This window comes from Scylla paramamosain, chromosome 49 (genome assembly GCF_035594125.1).
Source record: "Scylla paramamosain isolate STU-SP2022 chromosome 49, ASM3559412v1, whole genome shotgun sequence".
NCBI classification, from domain to species: domain Eukaryota; kingdom Metazoa; phylum Arthropoda; class Malacostraca; order Decapoda; family Portunidae; genus Scylla; species Scylla paramamosain.
The window spans coordinates 4,140,001-4,167,135 of record NC_087199.1 but is presented as its reverse complement, the minus strand read 5'-3'; the positions used below and the strand labels follow the sequence as shown (position 1 = coordinate 4,167,135).

The following is a 27,135-nucleotide window of genomic DNA, read 5'->3' as shown; positions in this document are numbered from 1 at the left end:
ATAACCATACCTAACCACACATAACCTCACATAACCTCATGTAACCTTTCTTAACGACACCAAACCTCATGTAGCCTTCCCTAACCTCCCTTAAGCAAACCTAACATCACCTAACCTTGCCCAAACACACCGATCTCACCGAATAACAACTAGACTCACTTAAGCACACCTCACATCACCTAACCTCACCAAACCACATTTTAGCACACCTAACCTCACCTAACATCACCTAAACTAACATAAACACACCTAACCTCATCTAACCTCACCTAATGTAACCTCAAGTAAGCTCACCTAACCTCACTGACATTCAAATAACCTCACCTAACCACACCTTTCCATACCTAACCTCACCTAGCCTCACTTAACCTCACCTAACATCACCTTATGTTTCCTGACCTAAGCTAATCTCACTTAATCGCAGCTAAGCTTACATAACCTCTCCTGACAACACATACTCACAAATAACCTTACCTAACATCACTCAAACATACCTAAGGACAACTAACCTCACCTAACCTCACTTAACTACACCTAACTTCAAATAACTTTACCTAACCTCTTCTAAAAACACCTAACCTTAACTAAGCACAAATGTCTCACCTAACCACACCTAACATCACGTAAGTCACCTAAACTCTGATCACACCAAACCCGACCTAAACACACCTATCCTCACCTAGCCACATCTAACCACACCTAATCACATGTAACTTCACCTAACCACACCTATCCTCACCTAACATCACCTAACTTTACCTAATCTAACTTAACCTCACTTAACCTCACCTAACTACACCAAACCTCACCTAACCTCACTTAACCACACTTAACCTCACCTAACATAAACTAACATTAACTAACCTCAGCTAGATTCACCTAACCACACCTATCCTCGTTTAACGTCTCCTAACCTCACCTAGCCTAATTTCACTTCACAAAAGTTCCTAATCTCACCTAATTACACTAAACTCAACCTCACCTAATGACACCTAACCACACCTAACCTCACCTAATTTCGCCTAACCACACCAATCTCCACCTAACCTCTCCTAACCTCAGCTAACCTTCCCTAACCTCACCTAACTCACCTTACTTTACCTAACCTCTTATAGCCTCACTTAACCATACCTAACATCACCTAACCTCAGCTAACTTAACAACACCTAAGAAAAAGTAACCTCACCTAACCTCCCATAACCTCACCTAATATCTTTAAAATTCTCCTAACCTAACCTTACCTGACCTCACCTAACCTTACACAACCTCATCTAAGTTCAACTATCCTCAACTAACCACTCATAACCTCACCTAACCACACCTAGCCTCACTTAACCTCACCTAATCTCACCTATCCTTACCGAAATATATCTAACCTCACATAAAATCACCTAATCTCACCTAACCTCACTTAACATGAAATATCCTATTCTAACCTAACCTTACCTAACTTCACCTAACTATAACTATACCTAACATCATCTAACCTCACCTAACATCAGCTAACTATAACTAACCTCACCTAATCTTACTTCATTTAAACTAACTTCACTAACCTTACATGACATCTCTTAACCACACTTCTCTTCATCTCTTATCCTCACCTAACTATAACTAACTTCAGCTAACCTTACTTAGACACACCTAATCTCACTTAACTTCACATATGCTCACCTAACCACATCTAACCTCACTTAACTTCATCTAATAACATTTAACTTCACCTACCATCTCCTAACCACAACTAACCACACCTAACCTCACCTACCAATACCTAAACTCACATAAGCTCACCTAACCTAACCTAAACTAACTTCACCTAACCTTTCCTAAGCACAACTAACCACACCTAACATCATCTTACCTCACTTTACTTCACCTTACAACACTTAACCTCACATAACCTCATCTAACCAAGCAAAACCTAAGCACACCTAACCTCTCCTAAAATTACCTAACCTCGCCTAAGCACAACTAAATATAACTAACCTCACTTAAACTCCTCTGAGAAAACCTAACATTAGCTAACCTTACCTAACCTGCCTCCTCCCGTACCTTACCTTAACCTTATCTGCCTCCTCCCCAGGAGGAGGCAGTAGACACCTGCCAAAACGATAATTACTCCCAGTGAGGTCTAATGCACTGTTCAGGGAGTGCTGTGAACTTATCTTTAAACCCAGCTGTGACCTAACTGAAAGTTTTCCTTTGTGTCTCACAACACAAGGGGGCAGTCACAGCCTGCCCTCTAAAGACAACTCTCTTCCTCCACACGAAACTACAAGCACCTAATAACACACACACTCTTCACTCAAAAAAATTTAAAATTATCATGACGACTCCTACACCAGCCTCGGAGTCCCCATCTGGGGAGGGGAACATAAATGTCCCCAGGTCCGACTGCCTTTCTGTCGACGACCCTAAGTATCTTGACACCACCGTCAACTTTTTCTTCATTAACTTTTGCAACATTTGCGGGCTAAAATCTAATTTTCAGACTGTAGAACACCACCTCTTCTCTTCTCAACCTCATTTTCTTTTCCTCACTGAAACTCAGGTGTCTGAGGCAATTGACAGTAGCCCCTTTTCTGTTCCCTCCTATTATCCTCATTTTCGATCCAAAGCTGGATGCTGCGTTTATGTGCACAATGACTTAACCTGCTATCATACCCACGCTCTAGAATCTTCCGAGTTTTCCACCATCTGGCTACGACTACAGAGTCACTCTCAAACTAAATTTATCTGTGCTGTATACCTCTTACCTAACTCCTCTGACTATAAGAAATTCTTTGACTACTTAAGTGGAACACATTCTGACCCTCTTCCCTTTTGCAGAGATCTCCATTCTTGGAGACTTCAATGTTCACCACCAGCTTTGGCTTTTCCTCTCCCTTCACTGACCATCCTGGTGAACTAGCCTACAACTTTGCTATCCTCCACGACCTAGAGCAATTGGTGCAACACCCTACTCGTATTCCTGACCGTCTTGGAGATACACCCAACATTCTTGACCTTTTCCTAACCTCTAATCCTTCTGCTTATGCTGTCATCCTTTCTTCTCCGTTGGGCTCCGATCACAATCTCATATCTGTATCTTGTCCTATCACTCCAATCCCTCCTCATGATCCCCCTAAGCGAAGGTGCCTATGGCGTTTTGCCTCTGCTAGTGGGGGGGACCTAAGGAGATATTTTGCTGATTTTCCTTGGAATGACTACTGCTTCCGTGTCAAAGACCCGTCTTTGTGTGCCAAGCGCATAACAGAGGTGATAGTGTCTGGCATGGAGGCGTACATTCCTCACTCTTTTTCTCGTCCTAAACCTTCTAAACCTTGGTTTAACACAGCTTGTTCTCGTGCTATACATGATAGAGAGGTGGCCCACAAAAGGTACTTAAGCCTTCCATCATCAGAATCTCCTGCACTTTATATTTCTGCTCGGAACCATGCCAAGTCTGTTTTCCAACTAGCCAAAAACTCCTTCATTAACAGAAAGTGTCAAAACCTTTCAAGATCTAACTCCCCTCGTGACTTCTGGCATCTAGCCAAAAATATCTCCAATAACTTTGCTTCTTCTTCTTTCCCTCCTTTATTTCAATCAGATGGCACCACTGCTATCACATCTATTTCTAAAGCTGAACTCTTCGCTCAAACCTTTGCTAAAAACTCTATCTTGGACGATTCTGGGCTTGTTCCTCCCTCTCCTCCATCCTCTGACTATTTCATGCCACCTATTAAAATTTTTCGCAATGATGTTTTCCATGCCCTCGCTGGCCTAAACCCTCGGAAGGCTTATGGACCTGATGGAGTCCCTCCTATTGTTCTCCGAAACTGTGCCCCCGTGCTTGCACCTTGCCTAGTCAAACTCTTTCAGCTCTGTCTGTCAACATCTACCTTTCCTTCTTGCTGGAAGTTTGCCTACATTCAACCTGTTCTTAAAAAGGGTGACCGTTCTAATCCCTCAAACTACCGTCCTATTGCTTTAATTTCCTGCCTATCTAAAGTTTTTGAATCTATCCTCAACAGGAAGATTCTTAAACATCTATCACTTCACAACCTTCTATCTGATCGCCAGTACGGGTTCCGCTCTACTGGTGATCTTCTGGGTTTCCTTAGTGAGTCTTGGTCATCCTCTTTTAGAGATTTTGGTGAAACTTTTGCTGTTGCCTTGGACATATCAAAAGCTTTTGATAGAGTCTGGCACAAAGCTTTGATTTCCAAACTACTCTCCTACTACTTCTATCCTTCTCTGTGTAACTTCATCTCAAGTTTCCTTTCTGACCGTTCTATTGCTGCTGTGGTAGACGGTCACTGTTCTTCTCCTAAACCTATTAACAGTGGTGTTCCTCAGGGTTCTGTTCTGTCACCCACTCTCTTCTTATTATTCATTAATGATCTTCTAAACCAAACTTCTTGTCCTATCCACTCCTACGCTGATGATACCACCCTGCACTTTTCCACGTCTTTTCATACACGTCTAACCCTTCACGAGGTAAACATTTCACGCAGGGAAGCGACAGAACGCTTGACTTCTGATCTTTCTAAAATTTCTGATTGGGCAGAGCAAACTTGGTATTATTCAATGCCTCAAAAACTCAATTCCTCCATCTATCAACTCGACACAACCTTCCAGACAACTATCCCCTCTTCTTCAATGACACTCAACTGTCTCCCTCTTCTACCTGAACATCCTCGGACTGTCCTTTACTTATAATCTGAACTGGAAACTTCACATCTCATCTCTAGCTAAAACAGCTTCTATGAAGCTAGGTGTTCTGAGACGTCTCCGCCAGTTTTTCTTATCCCCCCAGCTGCTAACTCTGTACAAGGGCCTTATCCGTCCATGTATGGAGTATGCTTCACATGTCTGGGGGGGGTTCCACTCATACTGCTCTTCTAGACAGGGTGGAATCAAAAGGTTTTCGTCTCATCAACTCCTCTCCTCTAACTGACTGTCTTCAGCCTCTCTCTCACCGCCGCAATGTTGCATCTCTAGCTGTCTTCTACCGCTATTTTCATGCTAACTGTTCTTCTGATCTTGCTAAATGAATGCCTCCCCTCCTCCCGCGGCCTCGCTGCGCAAGAGTTAACCAGTATCCTAAATCATTCATCCCTTTCTCTGGTAAACTCTGGAACTCCCTGCCTGGTTCTGCATTTCCACCTTTCTATGACTTGAATTCCTTCAAGAGGGAGGTTTCAAGACACTTATTCATCAATTTTTGACTACTGCTTTGACCCTTTTATGGGACTGGCATTTCAGTGGGCATTTTTTCTTTGTTGGATTTTTTTTTTTTTTTGCCCTTGGCCAGTGTCCTTCCTACATAAAAAAAAAAAAAAAAAAAAAATTGGTGTGGTAAGGTGGTGGGTGGCGCGGCGCCTGGTGCAGCAAGGCTGGAGGTGACAGGCCGCGGGTGGAGCTTCCTTGATCTGTGCACCGGCCACGGGCAACAATATTAAATAAAAACAATAAATCAACAAAAAATGGCCACTGAAGTGCTGGTCCCCGAATAGAGCCCGAAGCGGTATTAAAAAATTTAAGGATAAGTATGTTGAAGCCTTTCTCCTGAAAGTGTTCAAGTCACAGGAAGGAGGAAATATAGAAGCAGGCAGGGAGTTCCAGAGTTTACCAGAAAAATGGAAGAATGACTAAGAATACTGGTTAACTCTTGCATTGGGGAGGTGGACAGAACAGTGGTGAATGACTGAGAATACTGGTTAACTCTTGCATTGGGAAGGTGGACAGAATAGTGGTGAATGACTGAGAATACTGGTTAACTCTTGCATTGGGGAGGTGGACAGAATAGTGGTGAATGACTGAGAAAACTGGTTAACTCTTGCATTGGAGAGGTGTACAGAACAGTGGTGAAAGACTGAGACTGTTAACTCTTGCATTGGGAGGTGGACAGAATAGCGGTAAATGACTGAGAAGACTGGTTAATTCTTGCACTGGGGAGATAGACAGAACAGTGGTGAATGACTGAGAATACTGGTTAACGTGGTGAGAGAAGGAAGAAAGTGTTGTACTAGCACATGATACTCTCAGTTTTCTTTGTCGATGATTGACGTGAAAAATACAGAGACCAAGCTGAGCAGAAGTAAGGAAGATGTGTGCAAAAGGAACAAATTCTAATCAGCTGAAGGTGGATGAAGGTAAAACCGAATGTTTGATTGTTGTGAAGAATGACGACCTCAAGAGGCTGGATGTGTTCAGCCGAAAGATTACTGCCAGCGCCACGGCAGTAGAGGAGGCAGGCAAAAACTTGCCAACTCAGCAAGATCTCCTCCTCCAGCAGCAATGTCGGTGATAATTACATTTCTTTTGGCGTAGTGGAAGATGTGACTGAAAAGGAGGCGCCTGTGCACTCTCTCTCTCTCTCTCTCTCTCTCTCTCTCTCTCTCTCTCTCTCTCTCTCTCTCTTTATATATATATATATATATATATATATATATATATATATATATATATATATATATATATATATATATATATATATATATATATATATATATATATATATATATATAACAAAATTATTCAGAAGGTTTGAAATAAAGACATGAGTTTTTGTGTTTGATTTACTCACACAACACTTTCCATAATACAGAGAGGAATAGTTTTGTGTTCATGAAAAAAATACAAGGCAATGGTTTATTTACATATATAAGTTTGCAAATATGAGAAGTGTGCTTGAAAGGTTTGAAAGCGACCCCAGGCGGGATATGAGGAGCACAAACTGTTATGCTGTACACACTAAATACAGACGTCATTTATCTAGTAACAATTACTTCTTATACGTTTTCTTAAAAATAACAAGTTATTTCTTTGATGAACTGAACACCAGTTAACAAGACAGTCACGTTTCTCGCTCCAAGGAAATCCCCTATTTTTGTTGCATTTACATTAGTGAAGCAATATTTGTTGACATATTTTTCAGCTATTTATTAAAAAAAAAAAAAAAAGGTTATTTGAATGAAGAGTGAGTTTCATCTCCTGCATCATTAAGATCACATAAAGAACAGATCCACTTTTGTACACTTGCATTCCTTCACTACCATTTACAATGGGCAGCTGATGATTTGCACACTTGAACACACTTACGGCACGTGAGTGTTGTTTAAGGAGAACAGATAAATACTTGTGTAATTGTGGCATGCTGGCCTGTTATATGTTTCTTCAGACAATCTCTGCCTGTCAATATCACAAGTCCTTAACTTAACAGTTTCTTTTAACCAATTACCATCTGCATTTGGTACTTGGTGCTACAAATGTGACATTCCATTTTGATTTGATAACTTATATCTTGTCAAGCCGAAGTGCTTTATTTACACCCAGCTCATACATTGTCTTAATAAACCTATACAAAATATTTGATGTCCTAATGTCACTGCCGTTTGCAAATGAATATCATCCATGAGTTCAGAGATATATCTAGAGCCTGTTTCACCATACAACATGCAAGTTGACTATTATCTTACACTGTTGTATTTACTGGCCAAAGTTGGCATTTACCTCAGCTTGCACTATTACTCGTACATTACTCAACCTGCAGTATTACAGGGGCCAACAAGTGCACACAGATGAGAGAGCCTGTTAAGAGAGTATCTTCTCTCACTAGCCTCGCGCCATGAAAATATATATTTTTCTTTATATCGACTCCACAACTAATTGGCTGTATAAACTATTGAATCTGAAAATCGAGCACCAAGCACTTGTGTCCCTGTGTGTGTGTGTGTGGGGGGGGGGGGGATGGGTAGGAGGTCTTACGACGCGTGGCGCAGCTCACAGCTAATGATTACAAGGGTCTGCATCTTCTGCATCTAATACTTTCGTCGCCGCCGCCTGGTTGTCTTGGCAGAGGCCGAGCCAGAGCACAACTTTTCCAAACCCTCCTCTAGGCACTGCACGATGACGGGCGCCCCGTCCCCAGTCTTCCGCCCCTCACAGTCTCCTCCAAAGTAGGCGGAGCTGTTTTGAGTTGTCAGGTGCTCTCGTGTCTCTTCTGGGTTCGCACACATCAATCTGAACACCTCCACCAGCCATCTGGCGGGGTCTCCCTCCCGCCCCGGCTCCAACTCCTTGGTGTGGTCCTGCTCCTGCCCAGCCCCAAGCTCTACCTCCCTCCTCCGCCTGTGCTCCAGCCACCGCAGGAGGGCGTTTTTGAAACAGAACCCGCTTGGCACCGCGATGTTCCACTCCCGTGTGGCGAACCATCTGAAAAAGCTTTTTTTGTGCTGAGGCATCCAGCGCTCAGGCTTGAGGCGGGAAAGAAGTACTTTTCCCATTAGCTGTACCTGGCGCTCTGCGGGTGTCAACGTCCCCAGCACCTCAGCCTCTGTCAAGGCAAAGCTGCAGCGCCATGTTCCATCAGCAGCATTACTGAGCTGCATGGTGGTGGTGTCCTCAGGAGTGAGGAACGGTCTGAAAACTTGCTCCAGCCATGGCACCTCAAGCACTGGCACCAGGTCCACGCCAACCAGCAACAGTGGATATTCTCGCCCCTGCCAGGCCAGAGAGAGTCCCACGCCCACTTGCGTGCTGGTCAGGCCCGGTGGCACCAGGCTCAGTCTTTTGTCCTGCAGGGTGTGGCCAGCGAGGCACCAGTGCACCTCCTCGTACAAACTGGCCATAAATCTATTACCTTCAAGGTGGGGATTGTCAGTCTTCACAGAAATCTGGAAGCTGCCCTTCAGCGGTGCTTCCTCCTTCCCTCTCTCGCTAACAGTTATTCCTACGTCATCCTTGTGAATCACGAGGTTTATATCAAATTCGTCAGGGACGTAAAGCTTAGACCCGTCCCGTGAACTACCCACCAGCCTCAGGTCGCCGCGGTACGTGGCATCAGCGGCTGACACCTTATTCATGATGATGCTTATTTCTGCCATGACCGCCTCCTTTACCTCAAGGGCCTCGCCCTTTGATAGATCCACAGCCACCCGCTGAGCCTCCTCCTGCAACTCTTGCAAGCTTATGGATCTCACAAGATTTCTTATGACGCTTTCAGGATTATGGCGGTCGTCTGTACCTAATAGATTACGCTTATATTTATAAAACATATTGTGAAACACTTTAAAATTTTCTTTCACCTGTGTGCTCGTGGTGCCCGCGCGGCAAGGAAGATCCTGCGACTCTTGGTGAGCCAGGAGTTCAAAAGTACTCTTATGGCCAAACATGGCGGCCAGGTGGCGGGGTGTCTGGCCATACGTGTCACGCTTCTGTGGGTTGGCGCCAGCGCTCAGCAGCAGCGCCACGCAGCCGTCCTGGCTGTGCGAGGCCGCCTGGTGGAGGGCGGTGGTGCCGCAGGTGTGGTCCAGCACCTCGTCCACGGGGAAGTGACCCTCTTGCAGTATAAGATGAGTCAGCTGCAGGAGACCTTTGCGCGAGGCCAGCAGCAGGGCAGCGCGGCCATCAGGTGAGGAGACATTCTTACCCTCGCCCTTCTTGTGGCTCTCAAAAAGATCCTCCTGTATACACAGCGCTGTTCGTGCTGCGGTCTTCTCGTGATCTGCCTTCAAGCGAAGCTCCATATCCTTCAGTTTTTCACGCTCCGCCATGAAGAGTTTCTGTGTGCAAAGAGAAAGAGAGCGGTGAATATATGAACAAGTAAATAACCCTTTATTGCTGCGTACACATAGATATGTTACAGAAATCGAGGATTACATACGTATATTAGCATTTGTCTGCCTGATTGAAGTTGTTTAGTCGCAAGATTAAAAAATACAAGTAGCTTAATTGGTCAACTAATAGAATCAAATATTAAGTAATAGTAATAGAATATAATACCATAATTGAGCTGCATAATATTCATAATATGAATAAGAAGTTTGTTGTGCAAAGGTAGACTACTGAAAACGTTTGGTTCAAAACACAGTGTGCTGTTTTGATAAGAGGATGCTCCAAGCTGTGGCTATATAACGTCCACGTTGATGCTTCTACTTTGGTGAACACCATCCAGTGGCCGAGGCATTTCATTCCCTGTGTGCTTTGTGAGAGTTTTATAAATTAAGAACAATGAAAGTGATTTGTGTATAGATGAGAAATTAAACAATGTCATTAATGAAGCAACTTTAGCTGTGGACTACAATTTTCCCAGGGAAAACATGTCTCTGATTTATTTATTTATTTATTTTTATCACGATAACTTTTTGATAAATGACAGCCATGTGCTGGCCCAGATGGGAACACAGCAAAGCAGAGGAGGACAGCATATGGCACAGCACACACTAATAAGTGACTTTATTGTTAAATAATGTCTTGTCTTGTACAATTTTCCACACACTTTTGAAGCGTTGTGACACGCATCATCTATGGGGGGAGGTTTCTCGTCTCTGAATTTTCTGACTGGGTCAAAGCAAACTTAGTATTGTTCAGTGCCACAAAAACTCAATTCCCCCATCTATCTATATCGCCATAAGCAAGGACAGCATCATTAAACAGAAAATGACTAAATCCCCAGGGCCAGATGACATCATCCTAGAGCACTGCAGGAGTGCACGGGTGAGCTTAGCGAGCCGTTGCTGCGGCATTGAGGGACTCATTAAACAAGAGAGAAATACCGAAGGGCCAATTTCACAGTCGCTTGGTAACATTAACAAATGAAAGCCTTACCAGCCTGGTGACACCTCCAGCCACTTCCACAGCTGGTGTTTTCATGGCTTCGGTAATCCCCAGCCTGTTAACTATCATAACAAAACGAAAAGCGCTGATTCGGTAACGCTGGTATGCCGGAGCGGCCTCATTAGATAAAACGAGTCAGTTTTTGACGAAAGAATTAACCACGCCACCACTAAAAAGGAAGAAGGTGTGAAAATACATCGCCTGTGCCCTCACCACGCCATATCCACTATTATGGTGACTTCTTGTGACTTAAACTCCTCCCTTTGAATGCTTGTCTGACATTCACCAAACTGCTGTGCCAGCCAGCCACTTAATGAGTCATCTTTCTCTCTGTCCCTCGTTGCTGTACACACATTTGTTACATAAAAATATTTCGGGTTTAATGTAAATCATCCTAGCCTACTATTTATGAGACAGTTACTTTATTTCTGGGTGAAATTATGATTTTTTAAATCATTAGCTATGCAACAAAAGAATCAGCAATGAACTTAATGAACTAAATATTAAGATAAACCTAGCCTAACCAAATCCAGCACTCTGATGGAAACGGTAATGTTATTTCAATATTTTCCAATATTTTATTAGGTGACAAATTCCATATAGTGTATGCGTGTGTCAGGATTATTACAGGAGTGTGACCAAGGAGGCGTAGCAGACGAAATAAGCGCGACAGGTGCTGCAGTTTTGATCAGCTGGTGAAGTGAGTTCATGCCGCCATCCAAAAGAGCACACAGACAAACAGCCTCACCTGCTCCAGCCTCTGTTGCTCCTCGTGAGGCATCATGTGCACTGGAAGACGACCATGTGTGTCCGGCATGTACGGGCAGCCCCCAAGGTCCCTGATCAGCAGCTCGGCCATGCCTTTGTGGCCAGCCTCCAGGGCAGCGTGGAGGGCAGTGCCACCAGAGACTCCATTAAAGACTGTCCACCCTCCTGCCCTATGCAGGAAGGCGGCAGTCACGGGGCAGTTGGCAGCCGCGGCCTTTGCCAGGAGGTTGCTCAGTGCTGGCCGGTCAGTCTCCTTTCCCCATCGCCAGGCTGCCTGCCAGGGAGTATTTCCCTCGATGGTTGTCACTAGATTGTCGATGCCCTCGACAAGGCCGCTGCTGACCTTTTCCAGACGACGCTGCTCTGCACGTAGCCGGCAGCAGTAGGCCTGTGAGGAAAGGATGGTCACCACATCAGGTAAGCACTGTGCGCAGAGAGAGAGAGAGAGAGAGAGAGAGAGAGAGAGAGAGAGAGAGAGAGAGAGAGGGCAGCTATGCAGAAGTGTCATTAAGTGTCACAAATCTAGAAGTGCATGTACAAATACAACCTTATCTTGTCCGAAAAAAGAAGGAAAAATACAAAAAATTATTCCAAATATTAGGTTTGACAAGCATTATTACAATTACTTTTAGGATTATAATGATGAATTATGATCAGATATTAGGTTTGACAAGCATTATTACAATACTTTTAGGATTATAATGATGAATAACATGGATTCAAGTATTATGAGATCTACTTCATTGCTTGTTCTAAACATTACACTGAAGTGTCCTCTTATGAAATGACAAGATTCTGTTGCATGATCTCTAATGTTGGACAGGTTTGGTGTGCTGCAGGTCTGTCATGTGCAGCACTAAATCCTGAAAGTGACGGTACTGAAACACAAAGGCTCGTCCTCTACAACCAACAGACCTATAACTCACCCAAGTTGTTCAAACACTTTCCACTCTGCAAAGGAGCCACCGCTGAGATTTGGGTCCAGTACCGGTGCTCGTCCTCACCTTTACAGTGAGGTAGTTCCGTGAGACAGGGAAGGGAAGGTACTCACGGTGGTGAGGGTGGCCAGCACCCTGTAAGTCACGTCAGGGCTCTGCCAAGCCTCCTGCAGCAGGCTGGCAGGCAGCGGTGCACCGCTAGCCAGCAGCAGGCTGACGGTGTTTATGCGGTCGGTAGTGACAGCCAGTCTGAGGACGGAAAGGCCACTCAGGAGCTCTATGGGCGCGCCCTTACATATGAGGGTGGACACCGCCTGCACGTCGTCCGAGTGACTGACTGTTGAGAGCAGCTCCTCATGCAGTTCTTCAGGAAGCTTGTAGCTCTGCCGGAGAGAGAAGGGAAACCATGGTGCTGACGGTATTGCAATGAAAGTTTCAATGAAAGCTTCAAAGTTTGTTGGATGTTGTGGATGGCAATGGAAAAGACTTTGGAGTAAGGTTTAGCAGTGAGAAAAGCAAGGTAATGATTGTGAATAGGTCAGAGGATGAAAGTAATGTGGTATGGAAACTTGGAAAGAATGAGTTGAAACAGATGCAAGATTATAAGTACTTAGGGATGTGGATGAGTCCCAGTGGTTGTGTAAATGCAAAGAATGAAAAGATAAGTATGGTAAACCAGTGGGTAGGTCGATTGGGAAGCGTGGCAAAGATGAGAGCAAGTAAGTATGATGTGTTGAGAGAAGTGTGGAAGAGTGTGGCTGTGCCATGCATAATGTATGGTATGGATGTGATTGCATGGAATGAAAGTGAAATTGATAAGTTAGAAGTGGGCCAGAATAGAGTAGCAAGGATGGCACTGAGTGCACCGAGGTGCACAGCAGTCGAAGCCTAGAGAGGTGATATGGGATGGAGTACCTTTAGGGAAAGACTCACGAAACCCACACTTAGGTACAAGATTAGGCTTGAGAGAATGGATGATGCAAGGATAGCAAGGAAGGTGTACCTGTGGAATGAAAGTGGAAGCAAATGGAGGAAGAGATGCATGAGAATGACAGACAGGAATGGATTGCAAGTTGTGTGGGCGATAAAAATGGCTGGGAGGAATCAAAATGAGCGTGAATGGGTGGTAACAAGAGGAGGCAGAGTGGGAGCCGAATGGGATGTGAGAAAATGGAAGAATGAGATAGACAAAGAAGTGAAATGTGTGGGACTGAATGAATGGAAGAATGAGATGGAAAGAAAGAAGACCCTGGAAAGGTACAAGGAGAAAGAGGCCCCGAGGTATGAAAGGTGGTATGATGGAAGCCTGGGCGGTGATCTTCTCTTCCGAGCGAGGGCACAGTGTATGGATGTGAATGCAAGGAGTTACAGGTGGTCTGAGTCCCACAGCAAAGTGTGCCAGTTGTGTAACATGGGAGAGGATGAGACGGTGTGTGTGTGTGTGTGTGTGTGTGTGTGTGTATCACATGTGGTGCTGGAGTGTGTGAAGTATGCCAGAGACAGGAATGAGATGATGCAAGTGATACTGACTGAGTTAGGGCATGATAAGAATGAAAGAGTGGAGAAGACAGGAAAGGAATAGATGGTGTTGTTGCTGGGACTGTGTAGAGAGGCGAATGAAAGGATGATTGAGGCAGTGAAGGAATTTCTGGAGAGAATGTGGCGTGCCAGATGTATGAACAATTAGGATAGAGGATGCTGTTCGTTTCTCTTTTTTTTCCCCGTTCTACAGGAGTTGCCTTGCCTCTACCAAGTGTCTCAAACCCACAGGGGTTTCAATACAATGTACCCTCTGTCTCACCTCCTCACTCGGTTTGTTTACAAACACATCACGACCAGTGGTGCCACCTAGATCTTCCTTTCCTTCCATTTTTTCAGCCTCAAAATACTCCTTTGTGTATTAAAATTGGAGACAGGACACTCTCTCGCCCCCCTCACCCTTGTATATACATAACTAGGCCTCGTCGCTTTGTCAGGAGCCGACAGCGTGTGCGTCTCCAGGAGCTCTAGTACCCGCGTCCGAACAGCTGTGTGCGTTATTACCTAGTCGTGATTACTTAGCTGTGTCGTGCGGGAAAGGAGCCACGCTCGTACTGTCCCACCTCTGTATCTGTTATTCTCTCTAACTTGGCCTTGAAATTATGAATAGTTCTTGCTTGTAGCATCCTTATTTAGACAGTTCCATGTATCAACTACTCTTCCTGGAAAACTATTCTTTTTGATACCTCTTCTACAAATTTCCTTGTTCAGCTTCTTCCCGCGTCCTCTAGTGTGTCTCGCATCCTCCGTCACATTGTTGTTGCTGTCTGGCTTTTCCAGTCCCTCCAATAGTCTGTATGTCGTAATTAAGTCTCCTCTCTGCCTTCTTTGTTCCAGAGTTGGAAGATTTAGTTTTTCTAGTGTCATTTCGTATGCCTCTTCACTTAAGTTTGGGATCGTCTTTTTTGCTGCTCTTTGTGTCCTCTCCAGTCTCTTGGTATGTTTCTTGACGCTTGGTGACCACACTACAGCTGCACATCCCAACTTTGGACAAAATCGTTACAATTAGTTTGTTTCCTCATCATTTCTTCATCCAAGTATGCAAATGCAATTCTTAAATTCCTTAGCAAATTCATTGTTTTCCCCAACAATCTTGTTTATGTGGTAATCAGCAGTCAGTGTGTCTGCTACTATCACTCCAAGGTCTTTCTCCTTTATTCTTTTCCAATATAGTCATTTCCCAACTTGTAATCACCAGATGGTCTTTTTTACTCTTCCCAAATTCCTATCAGCTACATTTCTTTGCATTAAAATTAATTTTCCATTTACAGTTCCATTTTTTTCTTTCTTTTTTGTCCGGTTCAAATCTTGTCGTAAAGCTTTCTGATCTTCCTCCGTTTCTATTTTTTTTTTTTTTTCATCAGTTTGGCATCATCCACAAATAAACTCGTATGGCTGTTGATGCCTTCTGTCATATCATCAGTGTATACAGTGAAGATGACTGGAGCCAGTACAGAGCCTTGAGGTACTCCACTTGCTACTTTTCTTCAAGATGACTTTTGATCTCTAATAACTGCTCTCATTTCTCTATTGCCTAGGAAGTCTTCCATCCACTTCAAGAGTCCCCCTTTCACTTTACCAGTGTTCTTTATCTTCCACAGGAGTCTCTTATGTGGCCCCTTGTCAAAGGCCTTTTTCAAATCCAGGTAGATACCATCTACCCTTTAATTATGTTCCTGTACTGTGTCAATCATTCTCCAGTAAAACCAAATCAAATTACTCGTACGTGTTATCATGTGGTTTTTTTTTTTTTTTTCTAAAAAATTCATCCATCCATCTTTCACAATTCATTCACATATTTTTGCCACAACTGATGTTAATGATACTGGTCTATAATTCAGAGGGTCTTTCTTATACCCCCCTTAAAATATTGGTGCAATATCAGCCTTTTTTCAGTCACGTGGTACCTTGCTCTCTTGTAATGAATGCTCTGCAATATGATGTATTTTGTATGCCAACTGACTATTGCATTCCCTTAAAACCCAGTTTGATACACCATCTGGTCCCTGTGCTTTATCTACTTCTAACATCTGCATCATTTCCTGTATTTCATTGATAGCTACATTAATTTCTTCAAGAGAGTTAACTGCTGCTCCTTCACTTTCTTGTATTACAAACTCGCTTTCATTGGCGAAGACTGACTGAAAGGCTTCACTTGTCACCGCTGCCATATCCTCAATCTCTTCACATTCTTTGCCATCTACTTCTAATTTTTCAATTATTTCCTTTCATTGTGCTTTATTGTCGATATGTCTATAGAACAGTTTTTGTTGGTCTTTGCATTTGTTTGTTATATCTATCTCGTATTTTCTACGCCCTTTTCTTCGTATCTTCGCCTGTTCGTTTCTCTTTGTCTTGTACCCTACCCACAAATTTTGTCTTCTTCCTCGCTTCCATTTCTTTGTAGCAGTATCTCTTTTTTTTTTTGACATTTTACATCTCCTATTAAACCAGTCCTTATATCTACCTTCTCTTCCTCCTACTTTTGGTATATATATATTTGCACTCCTTCATTATATATTTCAACAAATTCTTTCCATTTACTTTCCACTTCCCGTTACTTATTTAAACTTAGTCCAATCAGTTTCTTCAAAGTATTTCTTAAGCTGATCAAATTTTCTTTTCTTATGATTGAATCTTCCAATCCTATAGTTTCTTCTCCTTAATTTTTCTTTAAATTCTTTAAAGTTTAGTTCTGTTACCACGTGGTCACTTTTCCTGTTGGATGTTTGTATTCCATATTATCAATAATTTCTGGTTCTTTTGTAAACACTAAATCTAGCCTTAGTGTATTTTCTCTAACCCAGTGGGTAAGTGTGTTTTTCTTTGCCAGTGTCAAGAGTCTGCATCCCCGTAACGTGAACCCTCCCGTGGTTGTCAAATCTTCCCAACAAACTTCCTTGCAGTTGGAATCTCCCAGCAGTACTAACCTGTAATTCTTACTCATTATTCTGTCGAAACAATATCTTGTGTCTTCCAGTACAGTATTATATTTATCTAAATCCCATGAACTTGTCTTAGGTGGGACATATAACACAACAAAGGTCCTTAGACCATTTACTGCCCGTTTCACCTTCACTTCAATAATTTCCTCGTGTCTTTCTCCAAAGAACACTTCTTTCACTTGTAGCTCTTTCCTTGTCAACATCATTACTCCACCACCCTGTTTATTTTTTCTATTCTTCATACACATGTTGTATCAATATTAACTGCAGTAACTTCATCACTTAATTCATATTTAGTAACTCCCATAGTGTCAGGCTTATTTTCTCTTAGGAAACCATTTAACTCTTCTTGTGTTGATAATATTCCACTGACATAGGTGTATGCCAGCTTTAGCTCTTTCAACGCCTCTCCCTGTTTCCTGCAAACCACTTCTTTAGTTTCATGTCTACTGCTTTCCATTAGAATTTCTTTTTCTCTTCTTCGGTTCGTTCCCCATTTTTTGCCTTTGCTTGATTCAACATGTCGTTCATTTTCTTTCTTTCCTCTTCACTTATGCCTCTTCTTATCCATATTTGTTTAAAGTCGTCTTTATTTTATTTATTTTTTTTTGACAGTTTCCAGGCAATAGACAGAACTGTTTCGGTTGCAATTTGGGACCCAAGCCTAACTTTGATTGGCCTGTTACCTCCTTGCACATATTTGCTAATCCTTGTCACTTCTTCAGTCTCTTCCACTGGTGCTGTCACTTTCCTCAACAGCTTGACTAATCACTTTCTTGACTGACTCTATCAAATTTATCTCTTTCATATTTGATAGGTTTCACTTCATCCTTGACATCAAACACTACCCCACACTATTTTTTTTTCTACTGTGTCTCTAACTAACTTCTCCTTTTGCTTGATTACTTTCACCACAGAATTTTCCATCTCTTCCTTCAACTGTATTTCCATAATGTCTTTGATATTCACCTTCTCCCTTTCCTGTTTTTTTTTTTTTTTTGTCCAATCCTGTTGCCTTTTATTAATTTCATAGATGTTTTGTGTATTTACACTTACTGTTCTAACACAGTCCTTAACTTTCTCCGCATAACTGCCATAGCTTTTCCTTAAATCGCAATTTTCTCTTTCTAGAGAAGCTACCCTAACCGTCAATTCATGCACAGTTTTCTCGAGCATCAGACACTTTCTAAACACGGTCGTTCTTGGCATTTCTGTTTCTTCTGGTCTCAAGCCTTGGAAGTCCTTCATACCTGGACTATTACGTACTTCTTCCGACCAAATCTCCATTCCGTCTTTGTCTTCGTCGGCCATTTACGCTCATCAGCTGTTCCACCTGTCGCTCCGGCACCATCACCCTCTGTCATTTCTCTTGTTTATTTTATTTATTTTTTTTTTTTTCCGAATACAGGGCGGGACAGTACATATAGCATAATTCAATGCCTTAGGCCCTGGAGTTTGTATTTATTGCAACTTCTAACTGGCAAAGCTGTATTTCTTCTGGAGCCCTCTCACAACACGTCTGCTCAAGGCGTGCGCCACACGGTATGTGTGTGTGTGTGTGTGTGTGTGTGTGTGTGTGTGTGTGTGTGTGTGTGTGTGTGTGTAGCTATTTGTGTGACAAAGGCTCATTCATGCAGAATACCTTGATATATATTTTCATTTGTTGTTTAATGCAGTATGTCTCTTTGAGTAACTTTTGCTGATTACTATATTGATAACAGTAGAGTTTCTTATGAATTTGTGTTGTCATTACATTTCAATGTTTTATTTTCATTAAGTAAATCATGGTTTGTCCTGTTCCTACAAATGGTAATACTGATGTCGCCTCCGTGAGACACTTTGCCTGCAGATGGTGCACACATCACCAATTTATGTGTCTGCCACACCCATGTACATGTGCTAGCGGTTGGAATGCAGGCTTCTGTCGCCAGAGACAAAACACCTGGTAGTTTGAGGCAATGTTGAGCCATTACTTGCAGCTGAAACTAGCCAGGCTAGATGAAAACTGTGGTCTCTCATAAAGCCCTCAACAGTCAGGTGACAGTGTGGGCTCTCCCGAGGCAAGTGTACACCGTGTGAATGTACACACTTGAAAGCCACCGTGACTGACGCATTGCCTGTCCGGCAAGTGGCGTCCCTTGTCAGGTGCCCGCACAGTGCCCCATCACTGAGCAGCAGCTTGGGGCAGCAGTCCAGACACCACCACAGCCTCGCCCCAAGCCTGGTGACTGCTGTTATTTGCTTCACAATGTTGTAAGTGCTATAATTGTATACTTTATCGAGTTTTCCTCATCAATTCACGCTTGTCTTTGAACCGTTGTTATAACTTTTTTTTTTCTTTTGTGTGAAAACACCACTTTGCAGAGGCAGCTAGAAATGTGAATTTGGTATATGAAAGTCAAATTGGAGTTTTTGAAGTTATAAAAATTATCAACAAAACAGCTGAAATATTTAATGAAATGTTTTCAGGTTTTAGAAAAATCAGGTTGCTGCAGAACATCATCAGCAAGCTCAGAAAACAAGTGAAGGGATTGAGGTAGCAGATCCTGAAAAGTCCACAGCAGCTGAAAACTCCATTTCTCCATATGCAAGCCCTGAAGTGCAGGAATTTATCAGAGGACAGGTAATTAATGGCTTAGGAAATAAGAAGGGCAGAAGATATGGGGGACAAGGGAGGAGGTTTGCTCTGGCCTTGCGTTACCATAGTCCTAAGGCGTGTAGGTTTTAAAGCTCTACTTTTTCACTCCCCAGCAGTTCCAATATTCATCTTTGGCTAAGGCAAACTTCCATCCAAGCAGGCTGGAGCAAAAAAACTCACAGTCCTGAGGAAGAGCAGACACCACGTCGAAGGAAGAGACTCTGTGGCATGCATTTGATGCAGTGACCGTCAGAGAATCTCTCCATTTTGACCCGGTGTAGCCGTTTCAAATAACTCCCTGTTTCAGATGACTCCCCCAGTCAGATGAAACTAAATTCAGTCGACTCCTCGTCACTTGAAACTAGTTTCAGGCAACTCCTCACCCGTTTGAAATGACTCCACCATCAAACAATCAAATGAACCTAGTTTGAAATGAATCCACATTCGAATAAACTTACTTTGCAGTGAATCTGAAATAAAGTTAACAAGGCTTGTGTTGACTTGTTATTTGTCAGTGTCTACAGAGCCACCATGGAGTTCGCTAGTGAAATGGATGAGGTGGAAGAATTTTTGCGGTCAAAAAAATACCCAGTGCATTCTAGAAACGATAAGGAGAATAAGGCGAATTTTCGAAGGAAGTGTTGGGCATTTGTTATCCAAGACGACTGTCTAAAATTTGTCCATAAACCAAACAGGAAAGATATAACTGGTAAGTAGTATAAGTAGTATATTTGAGACACCGACGTAATTAGGAAAAAAAATATCCAAGCATCTGCTTTAACTAATGGGGGTGCTTTATTTAGAAAATTACTGGTGAGACTCATCTAGATATTCACACTAAACATTTTGAAAATAATTGAGAAATAATTGAGTGATTAGGACAAGCTTAGACTTTACCTAACCTTATAAAAGTAAATTCAAAAGCAATAACCTTAACCAGTATTTATTGAAAGGGTTGCCTATAATTGGTATATATGGTTGCAGAAGTTAGATTTCTTCAGGTGGTTAAGGATCGCCAATGCCAGCTAGACATTGTGCTGTCCTGTCATCTAGGAGTTAGTGACAGCGACGAAGCTGTTGCTTTGGGAGCTCATGTTGGCAGGGATAAAGTCATCGATCACGCAATGCAGAGGTATTGATGGCGTAACGTTACATAAAAACCTGCCTGCGGTGCCAGAAAGCCAGCACTGTGTTCAAGAAAGTTGACCCGAAACTCCACAATGTCCCAATTAAGCCTCAAAACATGTACCAAATTGGCGTAGACCTATGTTCATTGCCAACGTGAGTTTTAAGTTTATAGAATCTGCATATAAATGCATTATTACTATTATTTTATAATACTGACTATTAAGTTTTTAATGATAAACATGTTTTGTTTTAATTTGATATTACTGAACTTTAAAATCCCGTACTTAGCATTATAATGCCAAAAATACCAATATGCCAAAGATTGTTTGCGACCTTTGTTTTTTATCTGGTAAGGTTCGGTAGGCTGCTTTACTCTATTTTTTTTCACATCATCCAACGGTAATGTCGCCATTGTGATGGCTGTTTGCTATTTTTCGAAGTGGATTGAGGCTCGACCTTTAAAATCAAAACAAGCTGTAGAGGTCGCACGCTTCTTGTATGAGGACATCATCTGTCGGCATGGATGTGTTGCCATACAAATCAATGAGCAGGGCAGAGAATTTGTGAACTCTGTTTCATCAGAGCTTCATGCGCTCACAGGAACAACGCAAAGAATCACATCCGCGTATCATCCTCAAGTAAGCAATCATCATATACTAAATAAGGTTCGGTAAGGTCTATGTTGCCTGTCTATTAAGTTATTCATTGTTTGTCTGTCTGTTTACTTATTTATGTGTATTTATTTATCTGGATTTGTGTGACTCTTAATTTATCTGTTTATTTATATCTATTTATTTATCTGTATATTTCTTATTAATCTATTTATTCATCTGTATTTTTATCTTCCTATATAATTGACTATGTAAACCTTTACTGTCTACTTATTTTTTTAATTATTTTAAGGGAAATGGATTAGTTGAGCGTAGCAACCGAACTGTTCAAAATCTCCTTCGAACTCCGAGTGATCGACATGAAAACTGGGACAAATGTTTGCACGGTATCTTATTTGCACTGAGGTAAGTAGGTCTAATATCCGGTTAAATGTTAGTACTTATGGAAAATTCTATATGGTTATTTGGTGTTTTAATTCCATTGTTTCTGTTTTAGATCTACAGTCCAGGCCTCCACGAAGTTTTCACCCTTCAAGATGCTGTACGGTCGTGAACCTGTCCTTCCTCTTGATGTGGACCATGAGCTAGCTGATTGTACTCTGAATCTAGACGATCCTGAATTTGAGGAGTCGGACTTCCATGCAACACTCTCAAAGCTCGAAATATTATAGGTAATATCTTTAATGCAAAAGTTATCCTAAACTGTATATATTTAATCTAGGTTTATTTACGTTTCGCCCACCAAGGACTTCTTCAGAATAACAGTCATATTTGTATCTATATATCATATTTAAGGATATTGTTTTTGAGTACTGTATCAAAGAATTTTCCTTTAAACCTTTGAAATGTTATCCTCTAAATTTAATTCTTTATATCATTATACCATACCCACACGAGGTTTGGCTACGTTATGTGGCAGATATACACAAAATAATTTATCCACATCAAAAATGTTGTACTACAACAGTATTTTTTTTTTATCTTACATGATGTCTTCAAGAAAGCTGAGGCTAACATCGAGCAAGCGCAGACAAAAACAGCAAGCTGATTTTGCAAAGAGGCGATATAAACAAAAAAAAAAAAAAAATTATTGTGGGCGACAAGATTTTGCGTTACAATCTTCGCAGGGCTGACACAGGAAAGGAAGTAAACAAACCGCTCCGTGGGATGGTGGTCCCTACGAAGTAGCTCAAGTTTGCGAGAAGGGACTACGTTCCCTCATTCATCCATCAACAAAAGTTCCCCTCAAGACTAAGATAAATGGATGCAACCTAAAGCCTTTCTTTGAAAGACAAACAGAAACTTCAGCACTTGCATCTCCGTCATCAAGTGTTAAGATTGTAGACGTTCAGAAAGAGAAGATAACCTACAAGTTCTCGCCATTGACAGTTGCAACACAACGAACTATCTGCTCTCACTCTGGTGGACGTCTGATATTCAAGAAGTCGGGGCCATGCGGGAAAATAAACAAGACCTTAAAAAACACTAGTGAACCTCTTAATGTAAAAATAATTAAAGGTGACGAAATTGTCTCTTCCGTGCATTATTGTTTGCCATAACAGGTGGTGAGGATCAACATACCGTTGTCAGGAGCATGGTTTGTGATTTCATGGCCTGCAATGAAGGGAGCAAAGTGAAATCTGTGCGTAATGATAAGGTGTGGGGAACAACAACGGAGATATTAGCAGCTGCCAACATGTTTAATGTTAATATATGTGTGTGGGCAAAGTTTGGGCCAGAACTAACCTGACATATACACAGGCCAAACGGTAAAGAAGTGGTAAAGGAGTCAATGTATTTAGAAAATGAGTGTAGTGTCCATTATAATGTAATTATCGGTATGTAGGGCTGGTCTTGTAACAAGTTATACATTGTTTGGTAACAAGTTATTGTTTGTATGGCAATTAATGTTAATAAAATGTTTTCTGAATTAGCAAATTATGGGAGTCATTTCAACCTGATGGGGAGTCATATGAAACACAGTTTCAGTTGACTTGGGAATGCTATCAAACTAGATTCAATTGACTGAGGAGTGCTTTCAAACTAGTTTCAAGTGACTCCGGGAGTCACGTTTAGGGGAGTGTCCTGAAACGTCTACACCGGCCTCTGATTCCATCATTGGTACGAAGGATTTTGGAGACCGTGGCAAGAGTCTGAAGCAGGCAAACCATGCGCTTTTGTTCATGGCTAAAGGGTTGGCCAGTAAGTGGAAAATGGTTGGGTTAGGTTAGATCAGGTTATGTTAGGATAGATCACGTCAGGTCAGGTCAGGTTAGGATTGCTTTATTTTAAGCTCTTGTCTCCATTCAAGTACAAAAAACGAGTACTTCCGCGTTCCCCGCCCATAAACCCTGTTTCCCGACGAGTCCCCAAGGTCACCGGGGGATGAGAGCAGAAGAGGCAGAGTGAAATGATTCTGCCGTGTTTTGTGCTCAAAATCGTCCATAACATAAACAATCAATAACGGACATCACAGTTTTGTAGTTTGCGGTTTGGTCATACTGTAGCAATTTAACTCAAAGGTAGGCAAAGAAAAGTGTATATAAACGATGGCATGACCTCCTTCAAGGGCTAAAATGTTGAATATGGTTAAGGAGCAAGAAACAGTGAAAAAATGTGTCCACAAGGGAGGGAAGCATTCTTGCATGGTTGCACAGTGGGGGTAGACCTGTAGTTATAAACTGTCCTGGTGACTTAGAAAAGGTTGGTATTTCTGCTCCTGATTGGAAAAGGTTAAACCTAGATCACTTAACAAGGGCCTAGGATGGTGCTGCTGGGGCACAGCACATACTTGGGCATGATAATAGTGCTAGTGTAAGAAATATTAACTCTGTTCAGTTTGTTCCTCCCCTGGATTATGTTAATGTGTTGTCTCTTAATGTCTGTGGTATCGAGTCAAAGTTTTTATCTAGGGATTTTGTTAACTTTATTAAAGATTATGATGTGATTTGTTTATGTGAAAGTAAGTGTGATGATACTGATATGATTAATGTAAAAAATAATATGGAAAATATTGGCTTTGACATTGTTTTTAAGAACAGAAGCAAATGAAGCAGGTTTAAATCTGGGGTTTACTCATGGCCATCAAGAAAAATGTTAGTTTTAAGTAGATGCATATTAGTAACACTTATGATTCTTTACTTTTATTTAAAGTTGATAGAAGTAGTGTAAATTTTGGTAGGGAAATGGTAATAAGCTGTGTCTACATTTCCCCCTCATACTCTAGATATGGTAATGAGGAGCACTATGATGAGCTGGGTGATTTTTTTGCTTACTTACTCATATGATGATTATGTGCATGTGCTTTGCGGTGATTTTAATGCTCACACTCTCACTATGTCTGATGTTCCTTCTGATACTGCTGAGGACCCTGTGTCTGTAAGCTTAACTTATTTTGGAATAACCGAGACTAGAGCAAACCAGGACTTAACCCCAGATAGGAAATCATATGGGAAAAAGTTGTTGGATGTTTGTAAGAATCACCGAGTTTATATATTTAATGGAAGGTCAGGGGAGGACTGCAGCATTGGCAAACCTACTACCACACACAATACAACTATTGACTATTTTTTTAGGATCACCAGTGATTATGAAGTATGTTGTAGTTTTTTTTTAAGTATTAGATTATGAACCTTTGTGGTCTGGTGTACACTGTGGACCACATGCAAGAATCAAATGTAAGATACAAAGTACGGTGCCTGTTGCAAACTGAGAGGCACAGGAATCAAGACAATCAAGTGTAAGGCCAAGTAATTGGAATGCTGAAAAACAATTTTTATGTGTGAGTACTATTGATGAAACTAAGATAAATGAACTGATTGCAAAAGTGGATGAACTACCCATGGATGATATTAATCTAGATTTAAAACAAATACTGATTGAGCTGGCACTTGCAACTTTCCCACCATATAAGAAAAGATCATTCATTAAAAAGTCCAATAATGCCACCTCAGTGGGATATGATAAAGAGTGCTGGCCATCTAGAAAGGAATACCATAAAGCTAGACAGAGGTATCATTTGCATAGAAGTAGTGTAAATATTAACAACATGATCGAGAAAAGCAGGAAATATAAAGCAAATCTAAAAAGAGTGAAGAATAAGGAGAGGGATAACTTAATAAAGAAACTTAGAAAATATGAGTGATGACCCTACAGCATATTGGAAAATTTTAAATGGTCAGAAAGGAACTTATCAGATCCCCATAACACTAAATGAATTCTATGAGCATTTTAAGCAGCTAGCGGGTGATGAAAATTCTGACAATAGTGATGTGAATATTACAAATGATGAAGACCGTGCAGATGCTGAAATTTTATCAGTACTTAATGATCCTATAAGTGAAGGAGAGGTAGTTAGAAATATTAAGAAGTTAAAAAACAACAAATCCCCAGCATCTGATATGATATTAAATTGATATATTAAAAGTACTAAACATCTTTTGTGTCCCCTCTATGTTAAAATGTTTAGTAAAATAGTTGATACTGGTGTCATGCCAGCTGAATGGTTGATGGGTACAATAATGCTACTCTATAAAAACAAGGGAGACATCCAGGATGTTAATAATTACAGGGGCATCACCTTACTTAGCTGCATGGGGAAGTTGTTCACCTCCATACTTAATGAAAGACTTAATGATTATTCAAACACCTTATCTATCATTAATGAAACATAAGCGGGCTTCAGACACGGATATTCCACTCTGGATCATGTTTTTTTGTTGAAATGTATAACTGATTTATTTAAGTTGAAGAAGAGAAAACTGTTTTGTTTATTTGTTGATTACAAGAAAGCTTTTGATGTGGTATGGTGTGAAGGTTTATGGTGTAAGCTTGTGAAGGAAAAGGTGCAAGGGAATATTCTAAATGTAATCAGAAATATGTACAATAATATCAGATCATGTGTCATGCTTAACCTGGAGATTTCAGACATCTTTGTTTGCAATGTAGGGTTAAGACAGGGGGAAAATTTATCACTGTTGCTTTTTGCTTTTTATGTGAATGATATTGAAAGTAAATTAATTAAATATAATTGTAGCTATGTAAATTTTGGTGATGATTTCTTAAACAAGTAGCTTAAACTATTTGTTATTATTTATGCAGATGATACCGTTATTTTGTGTGACAGTGAGGATGGAATGAAGCAGGCACTGGTTGCTCTGAATTTATATTGTAATGAATGGAAACTGAAGCTAAATTGTAACAAAACAAAAGTAGTAGTGTTTAGTAGGGGAAGACAAAATTTATCTAATTATGAATTTGAATTTGGTGGTGAAAACATTGAAGTAGTGACAGAGTATAAGTATCTTGGAGTGTTATTAAATTTTAATGGGAGGTTTCGCAAAGGTGAGCTGAAGCTAAAAGAGACAGCCACAAGAGCAATGCACTCATTAATAAGTAAGTGTAGGAAGTTTGACTTGCCAGTGGATATACAACTCGAATTATTTACCGCCACGGAGTTACCTATATTGACTTATGCATCTGAAATTTGGGGTTACCATATTGCTAGGGAGTTAGATTATATGTACATGAAATTTTTAAAACAGGTTTTGGGTGTTCATAAGAATACTTGTAATGACATGGTGTATGGTGAACTGGGTGTATTTCCACTTGATATTTATATAAAGAAAAAAATGATAGGTTATTGGTCTGGGCTAATTTCAGGTAAAAATACTAAATTGTGTTATGTAATGTACCAATGTCTATTGCAGCTGGATAGGTTAGGGCTTTATACTTCTCCATGGTTAGCTTGTATAAATAATATTTGTAATGATTGTGAAATATCTGGTATGTGATTGTTGCAAGATGTTCCTAATTCAAGATGGGTGAAGAAAACTGTGGAACAGAGATTGAAAGATCAGTGGCTTGTAACTTGGCATCATAATTTAGAAACAAAATCATTAAGTAGCAATTATAGGGTGTTTAAGGCAGATTTTGGCAGAGAACAGTATTTAGAAAAGTTA

The 27,135-nt window shown here is 41.2% G+C and overlaps 1 protein-coding gene and 1 long non-coding RNA gene across 9 annotated transcripts in view; one reads left to right on the top strand and one right to left on the bottom strand.

The window, feature by feature from the left end:
- Positions 1 to 6,555: 6,555 nt before the first annotated feature.
- Positions 6,556 to 27,135, bottom strand: part of LOC135095586 (ankyrin-1-like) — a 48,975-nt gene continuing 28,395 nt past the window's right edge. For all 8 annotated transcript variants that reach the window (XM_063996496.1, XM_063996492.1, XM_063996494.1 and 5 more), the window contains 3 exons: positions 12,428 to 12,697; positions 11,357 to 11,764; positions 6,556 to 9,554 (listed from right to left, as the gene is read on the bottom strand). In XM_063996496.1, the coding sequence (XP_063852566.1) occupies positions 7,812 to 9,554; positions 11,357 to 11,764; positions 12,428 to 12,697 (2,421 nt within the window). In that variant the 3' untranslated portion in view covers positions 6,556 to 7,811. The remainder of the gene's footprint in view (positions 9,555 to 11,356; positions 11,765 to 12,427; positions 12,698 to 27,135) is intronic.
- LOC135095587 (uncharacterized) lies at positions 19,421 to 22,020 on the top strand. The gene is made up of 3 exons (XR_010264442.1): positions 19,421 to 20,145; positions 21,468 to 21,580; positions 21,672 to 22,020. It is a non-coding gene; the product is annotated as an uncharacterized LOC135095587 (long non-coding RNA).